Raw genomic sequence first — 16,225 nt, 5'->3', positions numbered from 1 at the left:
ATCAGCCATCTCTGCCTTCAGCATAGTATCCCTGCATGCTCCATGGCCATCACCCTCCTTGACCCTTCATCCATAATCAGTCAAGGGACCGGTCTGATTCCAATCCAGGATGTGGAACCTGGTCAGTCCGGAGATCCATTTCCTTGCAGTCCATGGACTGGACCACCATCAATCCCAAAAGACAAGGGCTGCCAGTCCCCAGGTTACAGGGAGACCAGTCAGGATGTAGTGGAGACATCAGTCGGGGCCGCGCAAGGTTCAGTCACGGCTGTCTCTCCAAGTCAGACCCACAGGGAGGCCCACTGTCAGTCCTCAGCTCAGTCCTTGTTGGAGTTCAGACAAATGAGGGAGGATCTCAGAGAGACTGAGGAACTACAACAGATCTAGACAGGGTAGATGCAGGGAGGATATTCCTGATGGTGGGTGTGTCCAGAACCAGAAGTCACAGTCTGAGGATTCAGGGTAGACCATTTAGGACGGAGATGAGGAGGCATTTCATCTCCCAAAGAGTGGTGAGCCTGTGGAATTCATTACCACAGCAAGTAATTGTTTCCAAGACATTGAATGTATTCAGGAGGCAGTTCGAGATAGCACTTGGGGCAAATGGGATGTGAGGTTATGGGAAGAAAGCAGGATTGTGCTCTTGAGTTGGACAATCAGCCTGGATCATGATGAATGGATGAACAGGCTTGAAGGGCCAAAAGGTTGCTCCTTTCAGTTTCTGTATTTTGCTCAATGTCAATGAGGGGCATTTGGGGACAGCTCATGGTAACCTGTGGAAAGTGAGCTACTCATGCCTAGGGGTGGATTTCATTGCATTTAGTCATGAGGGGAATGCTGATGGGACAGGGGGAAGTTCTAGAGGAGAAGGATGAAATCAGAGGGAGACTGGCTCTCTCAGGTAACGAGATGACATTACTTCAGTAAATGTTTTTAAAGTGAAGGTAGATAATTTTTGAACAATAAAGGAATGTAGGGTTACAGTGAGAGGGCGGGTAAGTGGAGCTGAAGCCATGAAAAGATCAGCCCTGACCATATTGAATGGTGGAGCAGGCTGGAAGGGCCAGACGACCTCCTCCTGCTCCTAGTCCTTATGTTCTTTTGCTGCCAGGCCCTGCTGAGTTTCTGCAGCAGTTGCTGATTTTGGGATAATTTTCCAAAGATCTTCTGATTCAAGTTTATGGATGTTGTTGATATGGACTTCCAGAAAGCAATTTACAAAGTGTATCATAAGAGACTATGAACTAAAGCTAAACCAAATGGATCTGGAAACAAGTTATTGACCTGAAAAGGAAACTGGATGTACTAAAGGGAACAGCATCAGATAATGGCCAGGTAACTCTCATCAACAGGATATAACAGAACATAGACAATGGAACAGAAAGCCACACATTCAAATTTTTGATGACATAAGGATAGGTGGGAATGATAAATAAATCATAAAGAGGTATTGATGGGTGAAATGAATTGGCAAAATTGTGGCCAGTGGATTTCAATGTTAGAAAATATGATGTCATCCATTATGAACTTCTAAAAGAATTGAACAGGATCTTTTGTAAACTTTGGAAAGCTACAAATGGTTGGAGGTTCAGAGCGACTTTCCAGTCCATTTGTATAAACCATTAAAATGTCAAAAATCCAGATATTAGTGGAATGTTGGCCTTTATATCAAGAGGGCTACAATACAATCAAACAGAGATTGTGCTTTAGTTATGCAAAGCCATGGTGAGACCATACCTGCGAGTCACTGGGAGCAGTTCTGAGCCCCATACCTTATGAAAGATATACAGGTCTTAAAGGGAGTGCAGTGTAGATTTAGCAGAATCATACCTGGACGGCCAAGGTTAAAACACAAGGAAATATCACACAAACTTGGGCTGTAATCCCTGAAATTGAGAAAGATACAGGGTCATTTGGTTGAAGTGTTTGAGATATTAAGGAGATGAGACAGGCAAGAGCTGATTCTTATGTTGTTTGGGATAAGTCCAAGTTGTGTTGTGATTTTGAAGGATTTCTCACCACGAGGCCTAGCGAGCTTTCTCATTGTATCTCACCAAACTCGCATATTTAATTATCTAACCCCTCCATGGTCTGTCATGACTGATTCCTGCCCCATCTTACCAGGTACCATTTCCGGAACGTCACCACTCAACGAGTATCCCAGAATTCACAGCATCCCTTGCGCCACCTTGAAGAGGCCATTGTGCACCCAGACAAGCCGGGTCAGTGTGGAGCTGCACAGTTGCTGACCTTTGCCCTAGACAGAGCAGACAGGAGGAATTGGCACCTTGCTGTGTGGGCAGAGCTCTGGTCATGGTGCTGGCCAGGATGGTGCTGGTGGGACTTCCTCCTCTCCCCAGGACCAGCGGGGGAGGCCATGCCACCATAAACCATGCCAGCCTGGGCCCAGGTGGCCATTCGGCTGAAAGCCATCTCAGCCCGTCTGGAGAAATAACTAGCAGGAAAGGGAGAGAGTGAATGTCCTTCTTCACTCTGTCAGAGTAAGTGCTACCATCTTCCCGCTGCTTCCTCACACTCACTCTGTCTCTGCTCCTGTGCCCACCTCCCATCAAGGCTCACGCTCTATTACCTGCAATATTTCCCCTACCTGCCCTCACCCACCCCAATCTCTGACTCCACTAACTCTGTATACCCTCTGCACTGCCTACTCTATCATACGGGGCACCTTGCCACCTTCACTAACAGTAATGCTGTGCCATCCACTCTCATCTCCCATAATCCCTCACTCTCAATCCGGAAGGATAGCAGCCCATAATAATACAGAAAAATTCAGGATGGCTGGAGGGCCGCCCCCCCATTCAGCTCCTCACCCTTTATGGGCAGTGAATCCTGACTCAGACTACCCTGAGCAGGGCCTGGACTGGTGTTTGGGTCTGCTCTTGACTGGAATCCTGTCAGAGAAAGCTATTCCCCTTGACAGGCTGGCAACTACGACAGGCTTCCTGGCTTTGTGTCTGCACTAAACAGCACGACAAGACAGCAGTAACATGGAGGCTGGGGTCTCTGACTGTGAGGGAGAAGCACCAATGGGCAAGGCAATATGAGGCAGGAATGCTGTGCACATGCAGATAAGGTCAAAGTGAGTGAGAGCTGTGCCAACAAGCAATGAACCTTTCCCAGTCCCTGAGCTGGGTGTGTGACCCTGAGCACATGGTGATCCTGCTCAAGAATGCAGTGGTAATTGCTGGTGCAGCTCTGGGCTCAGGATTCAGGTGTTGAGATTCTAACTAGGCATCAGCACCGTGCCAATTGATGGGCATCAGCGCTTGTTAAACGTCTTGCTAATGGCACAACACGACTCATTAATATGAAGCCACCACCTCACTGACTTGGCAAACCTACTTAAGACATTGGAAACACGTGATAAGTAAACCAGAGAGAATACCTGACATTTCAACTTACCAGTTGCTAAAAAGGACCTCCATGTGGGGCACCAACATCTCAGGGCACACTCTGTGGGCGTCCCCTTAATAACTGGAGATATACCATGAATGTCCTTAGAGGCTGGCACATGTCAGATGCCAGTGTCTACGGACATGGACTACGTGTGGCTGGTGCCCATGGAACGTGCTCTGGGGTGTTAGTGCCTGGTCGTCCAAAATGTGGAGCTTGGTCTTTCAGGAGTGACATCAGGAAACAAATCTGTAACTGGTCTGGGAGGAGTTTGTAACCTTCTTCTGGTCACTGCAAATAATAACGATCAATTCTTAATCTTAAACTGAGAGTGACAGATATTCATGAGCCAGTGATATTCCTGGGAAAGGTCAAACTCTCTCCAGGGAAGTCAGTCACAAATGAGTATTGTTTCCTTTCAATGGCAGAGCAAGCTCCAGGGGGTAAATGTTCCTCCTCCTGTAACTGTGGCCTACCCAGTTAGAATCAGGACAGGCATCTATTCTGTCAGATCACTGCAGGTTTTGAGGCGGTAGAATGCAAGTGATTAAAATGTAAAGGAAAGAAACAGAAGTACAGATCGATTGTTTCCGGTGGTGACGTGGATTAGGATGAGGCCACGTGGGGAATAGAATGAGTGTCCCTGACTGGTTCTACATTCCCCAGTAAAAGTGGTGAGGGGACACGCCCCAGTAAAACTGGAAAGGGAATACGTCCCAGTAAAACTGGGGGGGGATACTCCTTAATAAAGCTAGGAAGGGAACACTTCCCAGTTAAAAGTGACGAGGGGCCATGACCCAGTAAAACTGCTAAGGAGACACTCCTCAGTAAAACTGGTGAGGGGAGTGTCACTGGTAAAGCTGGTCAGAACATTGAATGGAGGGGTTGGGATGTCATGTTGCTGCTGTACAGGACATTGGTGAGGCCACTTTTAGAATACTGTGTACAATTCTGGTCTCACTGTTATAGGAAGGATGTTGTTAAACAGGCGAATGTGCCGTTCAGATTTACCAAGATGTTGCCTGGACTGGAGGGTTTGAGTTATAGTGAGATGCTGAATAGATTGGGGTGTTATTTCCTGGGGATTATGGGCGCTGAAAGGTGACCTTATGGAGGTTTATAATATCATGAGGAACATTGATAAGGTAAATGATCATGGTCTTTTCCCTTTGATGGAGAGTCCTAAATTAGACGGTATGACTTTAAGGTGAGAGGGGAAAGACATAAAAGGGACATATCGGGTAACTTTTTCCCGCAGAGAGTGGTGTGTGTATGGAATGAGCATCCAGATGAACTGGTGGAGGCTGGTACAATTACAACATTTAAAAGGCATCTGGGTGGGTATATGAATAGGAAGGGTTTAGAGGGATATGGGCCAAATGCTGGCAATTGGGACTAGGTCAGATTGGGATGTCTGGTCAGCACGGACAAGTTGGACCGAAGGGTCTGGTTCCCTGCTGTGCACCTCTCTGACTCTCTGGTCAGTGGACATTCCCTGATAAAACTGTTCTGCTTTCCGTGCTTTTAAGGAACAAAGCAGTCTCCTCAGAACCCTCTCTGCTCCACACGTACTCCTTGTACAGCAAGCTGTACTTCCCAAAACCCCGCACTGATATGTCTGACACCCCTCCCCCACCTCATCACCCTCACTACATATTTCCACCTTTGACATGGGCTCCTGGTGGGAAAGTGTTTGGGACCCTGGTTTACAGAAGCAGGGTCATGGTCAATGTTAACATGGACGGTTTGGATGGATGAGTGTTGTGGCCAAGATGGCGGCAGAGTAGCAGCACTGTGTCCGAGCTCCTGATCCAGGGTTTGTCCTCTTCCTCCTGCTTTCTTTATTTCTCCTTTCTCTTTCTACTTTTGCTTTTTTCCCTCCTTTTCTCTTTACTTTCTCTTTCTCTTTAAACGCCCTTCTCGACATCATTGGCAGGCTGAGAGTGGGCCAGGCCTCCTGAGCATGTGCGGTAGCGGCGGCAACAGAGTCAGCTCCTTCCAGTATCAGCGGCGATGAGGCTCATGAGGAGGGGTTGGGGAGGGTGGTGAGTGAGCCCAGCACAGGGAGAGTAAACCCAGTGCAGGGAGAGTGAATCCAGCATAGGGAGAGTGAAGCTAGTGTGAGGAGAGTGAGCCCAGTGTGAGGGAGAGTGAGGCCAGTGCGAGGGAGAGTGAGGCCAGTGCGAGGGAGAGTGAGGCCAATGTGGGGAGAGTGAGGCCAGTACAGGGAGAGTGAGCCCAGTGTGAGGAGAGTGAGCCCAGTGCAGGGACAGTGAGCCCAGTGTGGGGGGAGAGTGAGGCCAGTGTGGGGGGAGAGTGAGACCAGTGCAGGGAGAGTGAGCCCAGTGTGGGGTGGGAGTGAGCCCAGTGCAGGGAGAGTGAGCCCGGTGTGGGGTGGGAGTGAGCCCAGTGTGGGGAGAGTGAGGCCAGTGTGGGAGGAGAGTGAGGCCAGTAAAGGGAGAGTGAGCCCTGTGTGAGGGGAGAATGATCCCAGTGCGAGGGGAGAATGATCCCAGTGCGAGGGGAGAATGATCCCAGTGCAGGGAGAGTGAGCCCAGCGCGGAGAGAGTGAGGCCAGTGTGAGGGGAGAATGATCCCAGTGCAGGGAGAGTGAGCCCAGCGCGGAGAGAGTGAGGCCAGTGTGAGGGGAGAATGATACCAGTGCAGGGAGAGTGAGGCCAGTGTGAGGGGAGAATGATACCAGTGCAGGTAGAGTGACCCCAGTGTGGGGAGTGAGCGAGCCCAATACGGGAGAATGCTACAACACGGTAAAGCCCCTCTGTTAATTTTAAATCAGCAACACAGATAAGATTTATCCCGTGGAGTAATCTGTGAAAAGTTTTACTTGAAATACTTCTTAGCCTCTTGAATTTTTGGAATAAACCTTTTCTCTGTTTAAATTAAGCAGGAGGGTTTCCCCTGTGATGTAACAGAGTGAGGTCAGTGCGAGGGGAGAGTGAGGTCAGTGCGAGGGGAGAGTGAGCCCAGTGCGAGGGGATAGTGAGCCCAGCGCGGGGAGAGTGAACATAGACCGAGAGGAGGGGAGTGAGTTGGACCGGAGGGTCTATTTCCCTGTGACTCTCCATGACTCTATGACAGCAGGCAGCAGGCAGTATCCACAGAGACAGCAGACAGTAGCCAGACAGACAGTAGACAGTGGCCAGATAGACATTAGGGATTCACGATCAAGGAACTCCAGCACCCCCTGACCCCTGACCCCACGGACCAATATAATATAAGAAATATAAGAAATGCCAAACTGCCAGGTCTGGTTCTCTTCCAGACCCCAGTGCCTTTTGTCACTGGGTTAATCTCGCTGCAAACACACTCCCACTTCCCACTCAAGCCACTGTTTAAAACTGCAGTTAATGTCAGAAATGTTCAGGTTTCAGAGCCTGTTAATGTGGAGGGGAAACCACACCAGGTTTCAGGTGATATTCTTTCACTCCCTGTTCAGGGGAAAGAGTGAAAATGTAAATGAGGCAGCTCATTGCAAACAATGCAGGGCCAACACAAACAAATATTTGCAAATAGAGTTTTATTTGCATCCAACCATCGCTGTTGGAGTCAGTGAGTTTCAATGACCTTTGTGTGGGATGGTTTCTAGCACATATCAGACTTCACATCATGGGGAGTTTTGCCAGTGTATGTGCAAAGTCTTTAATATTTTAAAAATGCTGATCACAGTATCCGCACAGTATGAAAACAGGCCATTCAGCCTTTGCTGACCCTCCAAAACACAACCTACCCAGACCCATCCCCCTACCCTATATTTCCCATGGTTAATCCATCTCACCTGCACATCCCTGCAAACTACAGGGCAATTTCCCACAGCCAATCCACCTAACATGCTCATCTTTGGACACTGAGAGGAAAGCGGAGCACCCAGAGGAAACCCACACTGACACAGGGAGAACATGCAAACTCCGCACAGACAGTTCCCCGAGAGTAGAACCGAAGCCAGTTCCCTGGTGCTGTGAGGCAGCAGTGCTAACCACTTTGCTGCTTATAGATATACTTCAGACAGTGTCTTCACATAAATTTAAGAGGCCACGTGTGGTGATGCAAATGCATTAACAATTAAAATCAACCATTTTTAATAATCTGAGAAGGGTCACACTGGGCTCAAAATTTTAAATAAAAATAGAGGGAACTGCAGATAAATCAGAGACAAATAGAAATTGCTGGAAAAGCTGAGCTGTTCTGGCAATATCTGTGGAGAGAAACCAGAGTTAACATTTCGGGTTGAGTGGCCCTTCCTCAGAGCTGATGGTGGGAGCACGGAAAATATTTATTTATATTCAGAAGGTAGGATGCGGGGAGGGGGGTAAGGAGTAAACGATAGGTGGGGATAGAGCCCAAAGAGAGAGAAAAGGAGTTGGACAGACAGAGGAGTGGAGAACGGTCTGGCTGGGAGGCTGACCAGCTGTTATTGGGGACTGTTAGTGAGCATCACTATTCGTGATGCAAATAAAACTCTACTTGTAAATATTTGTTTGTCTTACCCCATTGTTAACCACTAACAGTCCCCATTAACAGCTGTTCACCCTCCCAGCCTGATCATTACCCACTCCTTTCTCTGTCCAACTGTTAGATTAGATTAGATTACTTACAGTGTGGAAACAGGCCCTTCGGCCCAACAAGTCCACACCGACCCGCCGAAGCGCAACCCACCCATTCCCCTACATTTTACCCCTTGACCTAACACTACGGGCAATTTAGCGTGGCCAATTCACCTGACCTGCACATCTTTGGACTGTGGGAGGAAACCGGAGCACCCGGAGGAAACCCACGCAGACACGGGGAGAATGTGCAAACTCCACACAGTTAGTCGCCTGAGTCGGGAATTGAACCCGGGTCTCTGGCACTGTGAGGCAGCAGTGCTAACCACTGTGCCACCGTGCCACCCGTGTTCTTCTCTCACTTTGGGCTCTATCCCCAGCTATCATCTGCTCCTTACACCTCCCTGCATTCCTACTTGGGGACATGCTTCCCCAACACTTTATAAAAGCAAATTACTGCAGATGCTTTGGCAAAGCTCAGTTGAAGGAGAAGTTGTTGAGAGAGAGAACAAGTTCAGCCAGGCAGAGGAGAGTCGTGGTGGATGGAGTTTGTTCAGGCCTCTTTTCGAGAAAGAAGTGAAGAGCTTACAAACCGTCTTGGTGTGGGATGGAGGTGTAAAGAGATTGCACATCCATGGTGAATAGAAGGTGCCTGCGAACTGAAAGCTGTCAATGTGTCACAGGGCATCAGAGGAACTCCGGGTGTAGGTGGGGAGGGAGTGAACCAGGGAAGTGAGGATGGAGTCGAGGGAGGAGGAAATAATTTCAGTGGGGCAGGAGCATGCTGACACAATGGGCCTGCTGGGACAGTCCTTCTTGTGGATTTTGGGGAGTAAGTAGAAACGGGCTGTCCGGGGTGGGGAGACCATGAGGTTGGAAGCTGTGGTGGGGGAGGAGACATCCGGAGGAAATGAGGTCAGTCACGGTGTTGGGAACAATGGCTTGATGCTCAGTGGTGTGGTCATGCTCCAGGGGGAGGTAGGAGGAGGAATCTGAGAGTTGGCACTCAGCCTCTGCGAGGTAGAGGTCAGTACGCCAGATGACAACAGCACCCCCTTTGTCAGCAGGTTTGGACCTAAGGGAGCAAAAGGCAGAAAGTTCAGATGGAGAGAGGTTGGAATGGGTAAGAGGGGCAGAGAAATTAAGGTGTCCAATGTCCTGCTGACAATTGTCAATGAAAAGATCGAGGGCAGGAAATTGTCCTGGCGGGGGTGTCCAATTAGAGGAGGAATGTTGGAGAGATGTGAAAGGATCTGTGGAGCAGGGGGAGGGACTCTTGCCCAGAGAAGTGAGCATGAAGGCGAGGGCGATGGAAGAAGAGCTCAGCATCATGTCGAGCCCGGAATTCATTGAGGTGGGGACGTAAGGGTACAAGGCTGAGTCCTTTGCTGTGAACAGCACGCTCAGCCTCAGAGAGGGGAAGGTCGGAGGGTATGGAGAAAGGGTCAGTTAGATTCGAAACGTCAGCTCTTTTGTCTCCTTCCAGATGCTGCCATACATGCTGAGATTTTGCAGCATTTTTCTCTTTTGGGTCCCACAACACTTTCTCCAGTACATTGATGGCTGTACACTGCTCTTGCTCTCAGTTGGACAGTATCCTTATTTGACGTCTATTTCCACTCTGCTCTCACCTTCACACAGTCTGCCTCTGACTTTTTCCTCTCTGTTTCTTATTTTCTCCATTTCAATTTCTGGAGTAGACGATAAACTAACATTATTACAAACCCATTCCTGACACCCGATGTCTGGCGAGGACACTGTTCTAGCCTCCAGTTTCTCCACATTCTCCTAATGCCACCTTCCAAACCAGTCCTTTAGTTTTGTCCTCCCTTTTCCTTAACTCCGGTTCTGATAGGCCCTTTAACTGAGATATTTTTAAACATTATTTCATATGATGTGGGCGTGGAGCAAGACCAGCACTTGCTGTCCATCTCCAGTTACCAATGGATGGGTCCTGGTGAGATGCCTTCTTGAAGGGCTGCCACCCATCCTGATGGTGTTAGCAACAGAGTTCCGGACTGTTGATGCCATTTTAGTGATGAAGCCAGCAATATAGGGCAAAGGCCTGCTTCCTCCCCTGTGGTACTTCAGGGTGATAGGGAGCATTTCACCAAACAGGAGGTGACTGCTGTATAAGGTATTGGGTCAAAAAGGATTACCAGTGGAGATCAGTCTGTTAGTGGAGAAGCAGAAGTCTGTCATGGGATCCCTTTGGAGACAGATGTGTTAGTCACTTGATTTAGAACTTTACAGATTCTAAAGGAGCTATGGAAGGTAATGAGTAACCATGTACTACTCATACCCAAATATGCAGATCAAACTGTTGTAATCGATAGTTTGTCCCATGGACAGATCAAGTCTGACGGGCAGTATGTTCATCAGTCATAAGGACTATAGATATAAGTAGGTAAAAAAGTCAAATATTTACCCGAAGGGGCTAGTCAATGGTGAAATACAACTATTACAAGATATCAGTTGGTTGAATATGGAGAATGAGGGGCAAGTGATTAGGTCCATAGATTGTGAGCATCGAACTACAATATTGAAAGGCAGGGAATTGCAGTGTAAACTCAGACAGTGACCCTGGGAATGAACATACCCAGAGAAACTGATCTCGACCCATTGGAAGGAATCTACTGGAAAGAGAGGAAGTCAAACAGGAGCAGTCTAGAAGGAGATAGGAGGCAAGACAGAGAGTAACCTTTAACAGGGTCAAGGAATGGAGCACAGACCAGGAGCAGAAGCCCATAGGATTGGCAGCTCTCACAAACTAGAAGGCAAATTAATAGCAGTCAGAGCTGGACAGAATTCAAGATGGAAAGAGAGTGGTCAGATTGGGGACAACCAGCTCTATCACAGATATGGATACACAATGAAAAGGTGCTTTCTGATTGAATATCTCAGCCTGAAGCCAGGCTACTGGCAGGTGGTTTTTAAGAGAAACTTGAGGATCAAGATATGAGAGTAGATTCACCCACAGCAGTATTAAATATTTTCTTGTCTTGTTTGCCAGATCAGACTTGTAGACCCACTGATGTGAAAGCTGCATTTTCAGGGGGAGATCAGTTCAACAGTGAAGGGTTTCTTCACCCTCCGAAAGAGGCAGCAAATGGAGTGGGGACACTCTGGGTGTTAAATGAAAGGGTATACACATATACCCTAACTGATGCCTCTAGGGCTTGGTATTTCTCAGCATTAAATTTGGTGAGTATCCAGTTGAAAGCAGAGTCTGCAATGTTTTATTGGCATCATGGGGGACCTTTCAGTCGTCTCCATGATGCACCTTGATGATTTGCTTTTTGTGGAGTGCGAGATGGGACTTCGAAAACAATGTCTTTCATGTGTTTAAATCTGAGTTTACAGTTGGAAGTCAGACTCCAGGAGCTGTTAAATATATAGGATTGTATATTGGATGGAACTAAGTTGGGAACAATTATGAATCAAGAGTCTTACCTGGAGAACGTTAATGGGATCCCAGTAAATCAGACCAGATCCTAACAAACTTGTGATGCAGTACTTGTGTCCCTACCTCTGAGCCAAGAGACCGGGGTTCAAATCCCACCAGTTCCAAAGGTGTGCCATAACGTCTCTGAATAGGCTAACTGGAAAATATTTACTCTGAGGAACTCCTGCAGAGATGTCCTGGAGCTGAGATGATTGCCCCCATGTAACCACAATCAGTTTTAATCTAGTTATTGTATTCACTGCTCATAAAGCAGTCTAGAGTTTAGTGAGTAGACCAAATGAAGATTGATGGATTGTTTTTCAGAAGATCTTCTGAACTAGTTGTTACCTGTCATTATAACTCTCCAGCTTGCTCTCGCATTGAGCTGTCTGCCCTGCTGTGTTCCAAAGAAGCTCAATGCAGGTTTTGAGGAACAACGCCTCACCTTTTCACTGGGCACTTTCTAGCGTTCCAAGCTCAACATTGAGTTCACAATTCCAGACTGTCATTTTTATCCCCCATAATGTTTTTCTATGCAGTTACTGTTTCTCCTTGATTTTCCTGTCCATTTTTAATTGTTTTTGGAACAATTCTGGTCATTTATACCTTCTCCAGAACACTTTTATCACTTCACTTTTCCAACAAACAACTCTTGCCATGTCTGCCACCCTATCAAGACCTTCCCTCTGTTCTTTCCCCAACCACAAGTGTAGGTGCCACTTTCTTTTCCCTGTTGCCTCATAGTCACTCCAAATTTGCTATTTCTCAGAAACCTAACGAATGCCATGGATTACTAACCTCACTATTGGACGACATATCTCCAGTCATGAGCTCCTCGACACTTCATCCTCTACAATCACTAACCCTTCCTCCCTTCTGGTGAAAACAACTATACAGGCCACAGAGGCTGGCAGCCCCCAGTTCGTGCAAAGTTAGTGAGGGCTGAGAAATGAAGCTAAGATCCTTACAATGTGTCCTGTGTAGATGCATGAGATGGCTGTGTGACCCTATGTACAAAGTAGCATGGCAGGAGCATGGAAGTTAAGGTGTTACTGTGCTCCAGAGGGAAATCTTGAAAGACTGGAGTGGGTTCTGTGTTGGTCCAAGATCAGTCAGAACATTGTGATGAAGTTGGTATTTTGCTGATGTGGATTACAATGGACCGTGTACCGAGGAGGCACTGTCCGTGAAATACTGAAGGACGTGTTGAAGGGACATTAATCTGGATCACCAGAGAAGTAAATGTAACTTGCATCTGCCACATAACCGATCAAGTTGGGAATTAGCGCTGTCTGGTTTCTTGAGAGAGGAGGGGAGAATTGTAAGCTGCATGTAAAGAAGGTGAGTTACGGTATTAATGAGATGCAAATGATATGGAAAGAGGGCAGTCAGCACCCATCAGTGAGATTCTGATCTCAGCGTTATGAAGAATATTGGAAATTCTTTTCTTGGGTCACAAATCAGATTTGATCATTCTTGCTGCATTTTCTGAGATTTCTCACCATTGCCTACATTGCTGAAGGCAACGACAAATTTCTGCCCCAAATTATCTCGTTTTTTTAGGTCTGTGCAGTCCTTAAGCAATGGCATGCTCTTGGCATTTAGTCTACCTGTCACTGAGAAACTGTTCCCTCTCTGAAGCACACTACTGATCATTCAGTAAATAATGAAATTAAATCATTAGGAAATTTCAATATCAAACAACATCAAAGAGATTGTACACTTTACCTCAAGAACATTAATAAAAAATAATCACTAAACATAGTACTCAGAATGATAGCCCTGGAATTAACCATTTTTCAGCCACGCAACTATTAGTGTTAGTTAGAAATTTCCTGCAGAAAGTCTTACTAGCCTAAAGATACACTTTTTAAATGTTCTACAATCTACACTGAAACACTACAGCGCAATTCCCATTATAATGCTTCTTGCTGTACTATGGGCATGTTTATATGTGAGGCTGTCAGGTAGGTGGTAAAAAAAATTCAAAAATCAAACAAATGGTCTGTGTTTAAAAACAGCACTGAGTTTGAAATTAGAATGAGAAATCTCCTCAGTTATTGAAAATAATCAAAGCAATGATGCAATTTCAAGTTTTAATCTGCTTTGTAACATGCAATTAATAAAACAATAAAATCATACAAATCTCAATGCAACAAGATACTTCAAACATAATTGACAGGCAAGATTCAACGATAGCTTCATTAAAATGTCAGTATTTCTCACAAAATAGTGTGGTTGCAAAATAATCATTTACTACATGATGGTGAGACAGATTTTTGTGCAGAGCCCACAACAAACAGCCAGAATGTTGTGGATTTACTGAAATAAAGGTAGAAAAATGTGTTGCTGGAAAAGCGCAGCAGGTCAGGCAGCATCCAAGGAGCAGGAGAATTGACATTTTGGGCATAAGCCCTTCTTCAGCAGTCGTCACTTTCTCCTGAAATAAAGGTATTTTGAGTGAACGGTAACTGAGCAATCAGAGCTTCCCCTCCACGGTTTTATTCCATTGAAGTCTATTCCAACACAATCATTGACCTTCCATCCCAAAGACAATTCTGATCGGGAAAAACATCGCTTGACTCATTGATGCATAGTATTGATCCCAGATGATGCTGAGATTTTTCATGTGATGAGAATACAAGGCAGTGGGGAACACGACTGGTTTTTACAGACCATCGCAAGGTTTTCAGGGTGGCACCACATTGACTCCACATACATTTATATAAGGAGCTTGTTTGCATTTGATAGCAGATGCCACATGAAAGATTACTCGACAGACTGAGAGTGTGCAGTATGGGGTAACATCTTAGCAGGGATAGAGAACTGGTTAGCTCACAGGAAGTGGAGAGTCAGGACAAATGAGTCATTTTACAATTGTCCCATTGTAATTATTGGGGTGTCACAGGGATCAGGACAGGGGCTTCAATCATTCACAGTCTTTATGAATGATTCAAGAAAGGGACTGAATCTGGTTAGTGTTTTCACTGATGACAAAGGTAGTGAAGAGAGTAAACTGTGCTGAGTAGATAGGGAGTATGGAAAGGGATATAGAGAGGGCAAGTGAATGGGGAAGAAAGTGGCATGTGGGGTATAATGTAGGAAATGTGAACTCGTTTACTTTGGCAGGAAGAAATGTAAACAGAGAAATTGAACAACTTTGTGGTACAGAGGGATTTGGCTGATCTGATATGTGAATCATAAAAGGCTGGTGTTCAGGAACAGGAAATCATCAGGAGGACAAATGGAAGTTGGCATTTATTGCAGGAGGAGTCAAGTGTAAAAGTATTAAAGTGTGAAACCAGTAATTGGTGAGTCCACATCTGGAGCCTGAAGTACTGCCTACAGTTTTGCTCTCATGTCTTAGAAAGGATCTGATTGCATTTGAAGCAATTCAGAGCAGATTCAGCACTGATTCCTGCGATGAAGGGAATGTCTTATGGGGAAAGATTGGACAGATTGGACTTGTATTCATTGAAATTGAGATGAGTGACCAGGAATCTTATTGAAAAGGATAAAGTCCTGAGGGGGCTTGATATAGTGGATAAATAAAGGATGGTTTACTTTCTGGGAAAATTTAAAACCGGAGTCACAGATTAAAAATACATGGTCTTTGATTTAAAAGAAAAACAGGGAGAAATATTTTCTCTGAAATGATTGTAAGTAAGTTGAATCCTTTTCCACAAACAAGCGAGGAGCCAGAGTTATTGACAATGTTTAAGACAGTTTTTGCTAAAAAAGCTAACACAGTCAGCACCAAGTGTTCTGAAATAAAAATACAATGTAACATGTCTGCATGGTCACATATATGAGGTATTTTACATTGACGAATAATAAGCAGACATTAATCATTCTATAATGAATGTTGTTATACTGTTGTATTGCTCTTGTTGACATCTGGGATCCAACCAATTGACATTTCTCTGGACCAAACTTCCTGTGTCATCTGTCCACCCATTCCAACAACCAGACTATGTCCTTTTTAAATTCTCTACTATCCTCCTCACTTATGGCTCACCATACTTCCAAGTTTTGTATCAGTTACAGACCTTTGAAACTGAGGCCTGTACACAGAGGTTTGGTCATTGATATATATTGAGCCCAGAGTGCCAACCCTGACAATTCTCAACAATAGGACACTCCAATCTTTCTATTAAATTAGAAACTCCTGTTTCCTTTCATTCAGGTAGTCCATATGTTATGAAGATGTGGGTGTACTGCACCTTTAAGAGAGTTAAAAGCTAGCAAAGACTACCTGACAGCGCCAAGTGTTCGGAATAAAGATACAATGTAACATGTGCTCCAGTTTCTGGGTAGCTAGGGTAGCTGGTTACCTGGAAATGAAAAAACAGATTCAAATTCAGCCAGTTTAAATTATACCCCAAAAAATACTAAACTCCAATCCAGTTTAAATTTAGGAGATTGACAACTTTGAAAGCCAAAGATACAATCTGAGGTTTTGGGGTTATAAGACCGGGGAAAATTGAACAGTTGAGAGGTGAAACTGCCAAGCTACCAGCATGTAAAAAGACTGCCTGAAAAATAGCTCTCATAAAAGTACCTTTACCGATCAGTAACCTGTGAAACAGACTCCCTAAAAAGAAAAGAAAACCGAAACACAGAGAAGAACAAAAGCTGCCTGGTTGTGAGGTAAGAAGTTATGTTTTGTAAATCGTAATCAAGAGTTTTATGGGACTAGTATTATAGAAGGGAAGGTAAAAGATAGGTTAGAGTAAGGACCTGTAAATAGTTGTTAGTTAATTATTCTCTGTTATACTTTCAGAAATAAAGTTGTTAATTTTTA

At 45.5% G+C, this 16,225-nt stretch overlaps 1 protein-coding gene across 1 annotated transcript in view; it reads right to left on the bottom strand.

The window, feature by feature from the left end:
* Nucleotides 1-13,576: 13,576 nt before the first annotated feature.
* The window catches only part of LOC148147370 (uncharacterized), a 109,751-nt gene continuing 107,102 nt past the window's right edge, over nucleotides 13,577-16,225 (bottom strand). Inside the window, exon 22 of the mRNA XM_087996006.1 lies at nucleotides 13,577-15,755. Within this exon, the coding sequence (XP_087852132.1) occupies nucleotides 15,739-15,755 (17 nt within the window). The 3' untranslated portion in view covers nucleotides 13,577-15,738. The remainder of the gene's footprint in view (nucleotides 15,756-16,225) is intronic.

Source organism: Chiloscyllium plagiosum, unplaced genomic scaffold, assembly GCF_037043375.1.
Source record: "Chiloscyllium plagiosum isolate Xiang-an unplaced genomic scaffold, Cpla_swu_hap1 HiC_scaffold_17, whole genome shotgun sequence".
NCBI lineage: Eukaryota > Metazoa > Chordata > Chondrichthyes > Orectolobiformes > Hemiscylliidae > Chiloscyllium > Chiloscyllium plagiosum.
The sequence above is the reverse complement of the archived record's forward strand: the minus strand, read 5'-3'. Positions and strand labels throughout refer to the sequence as shown.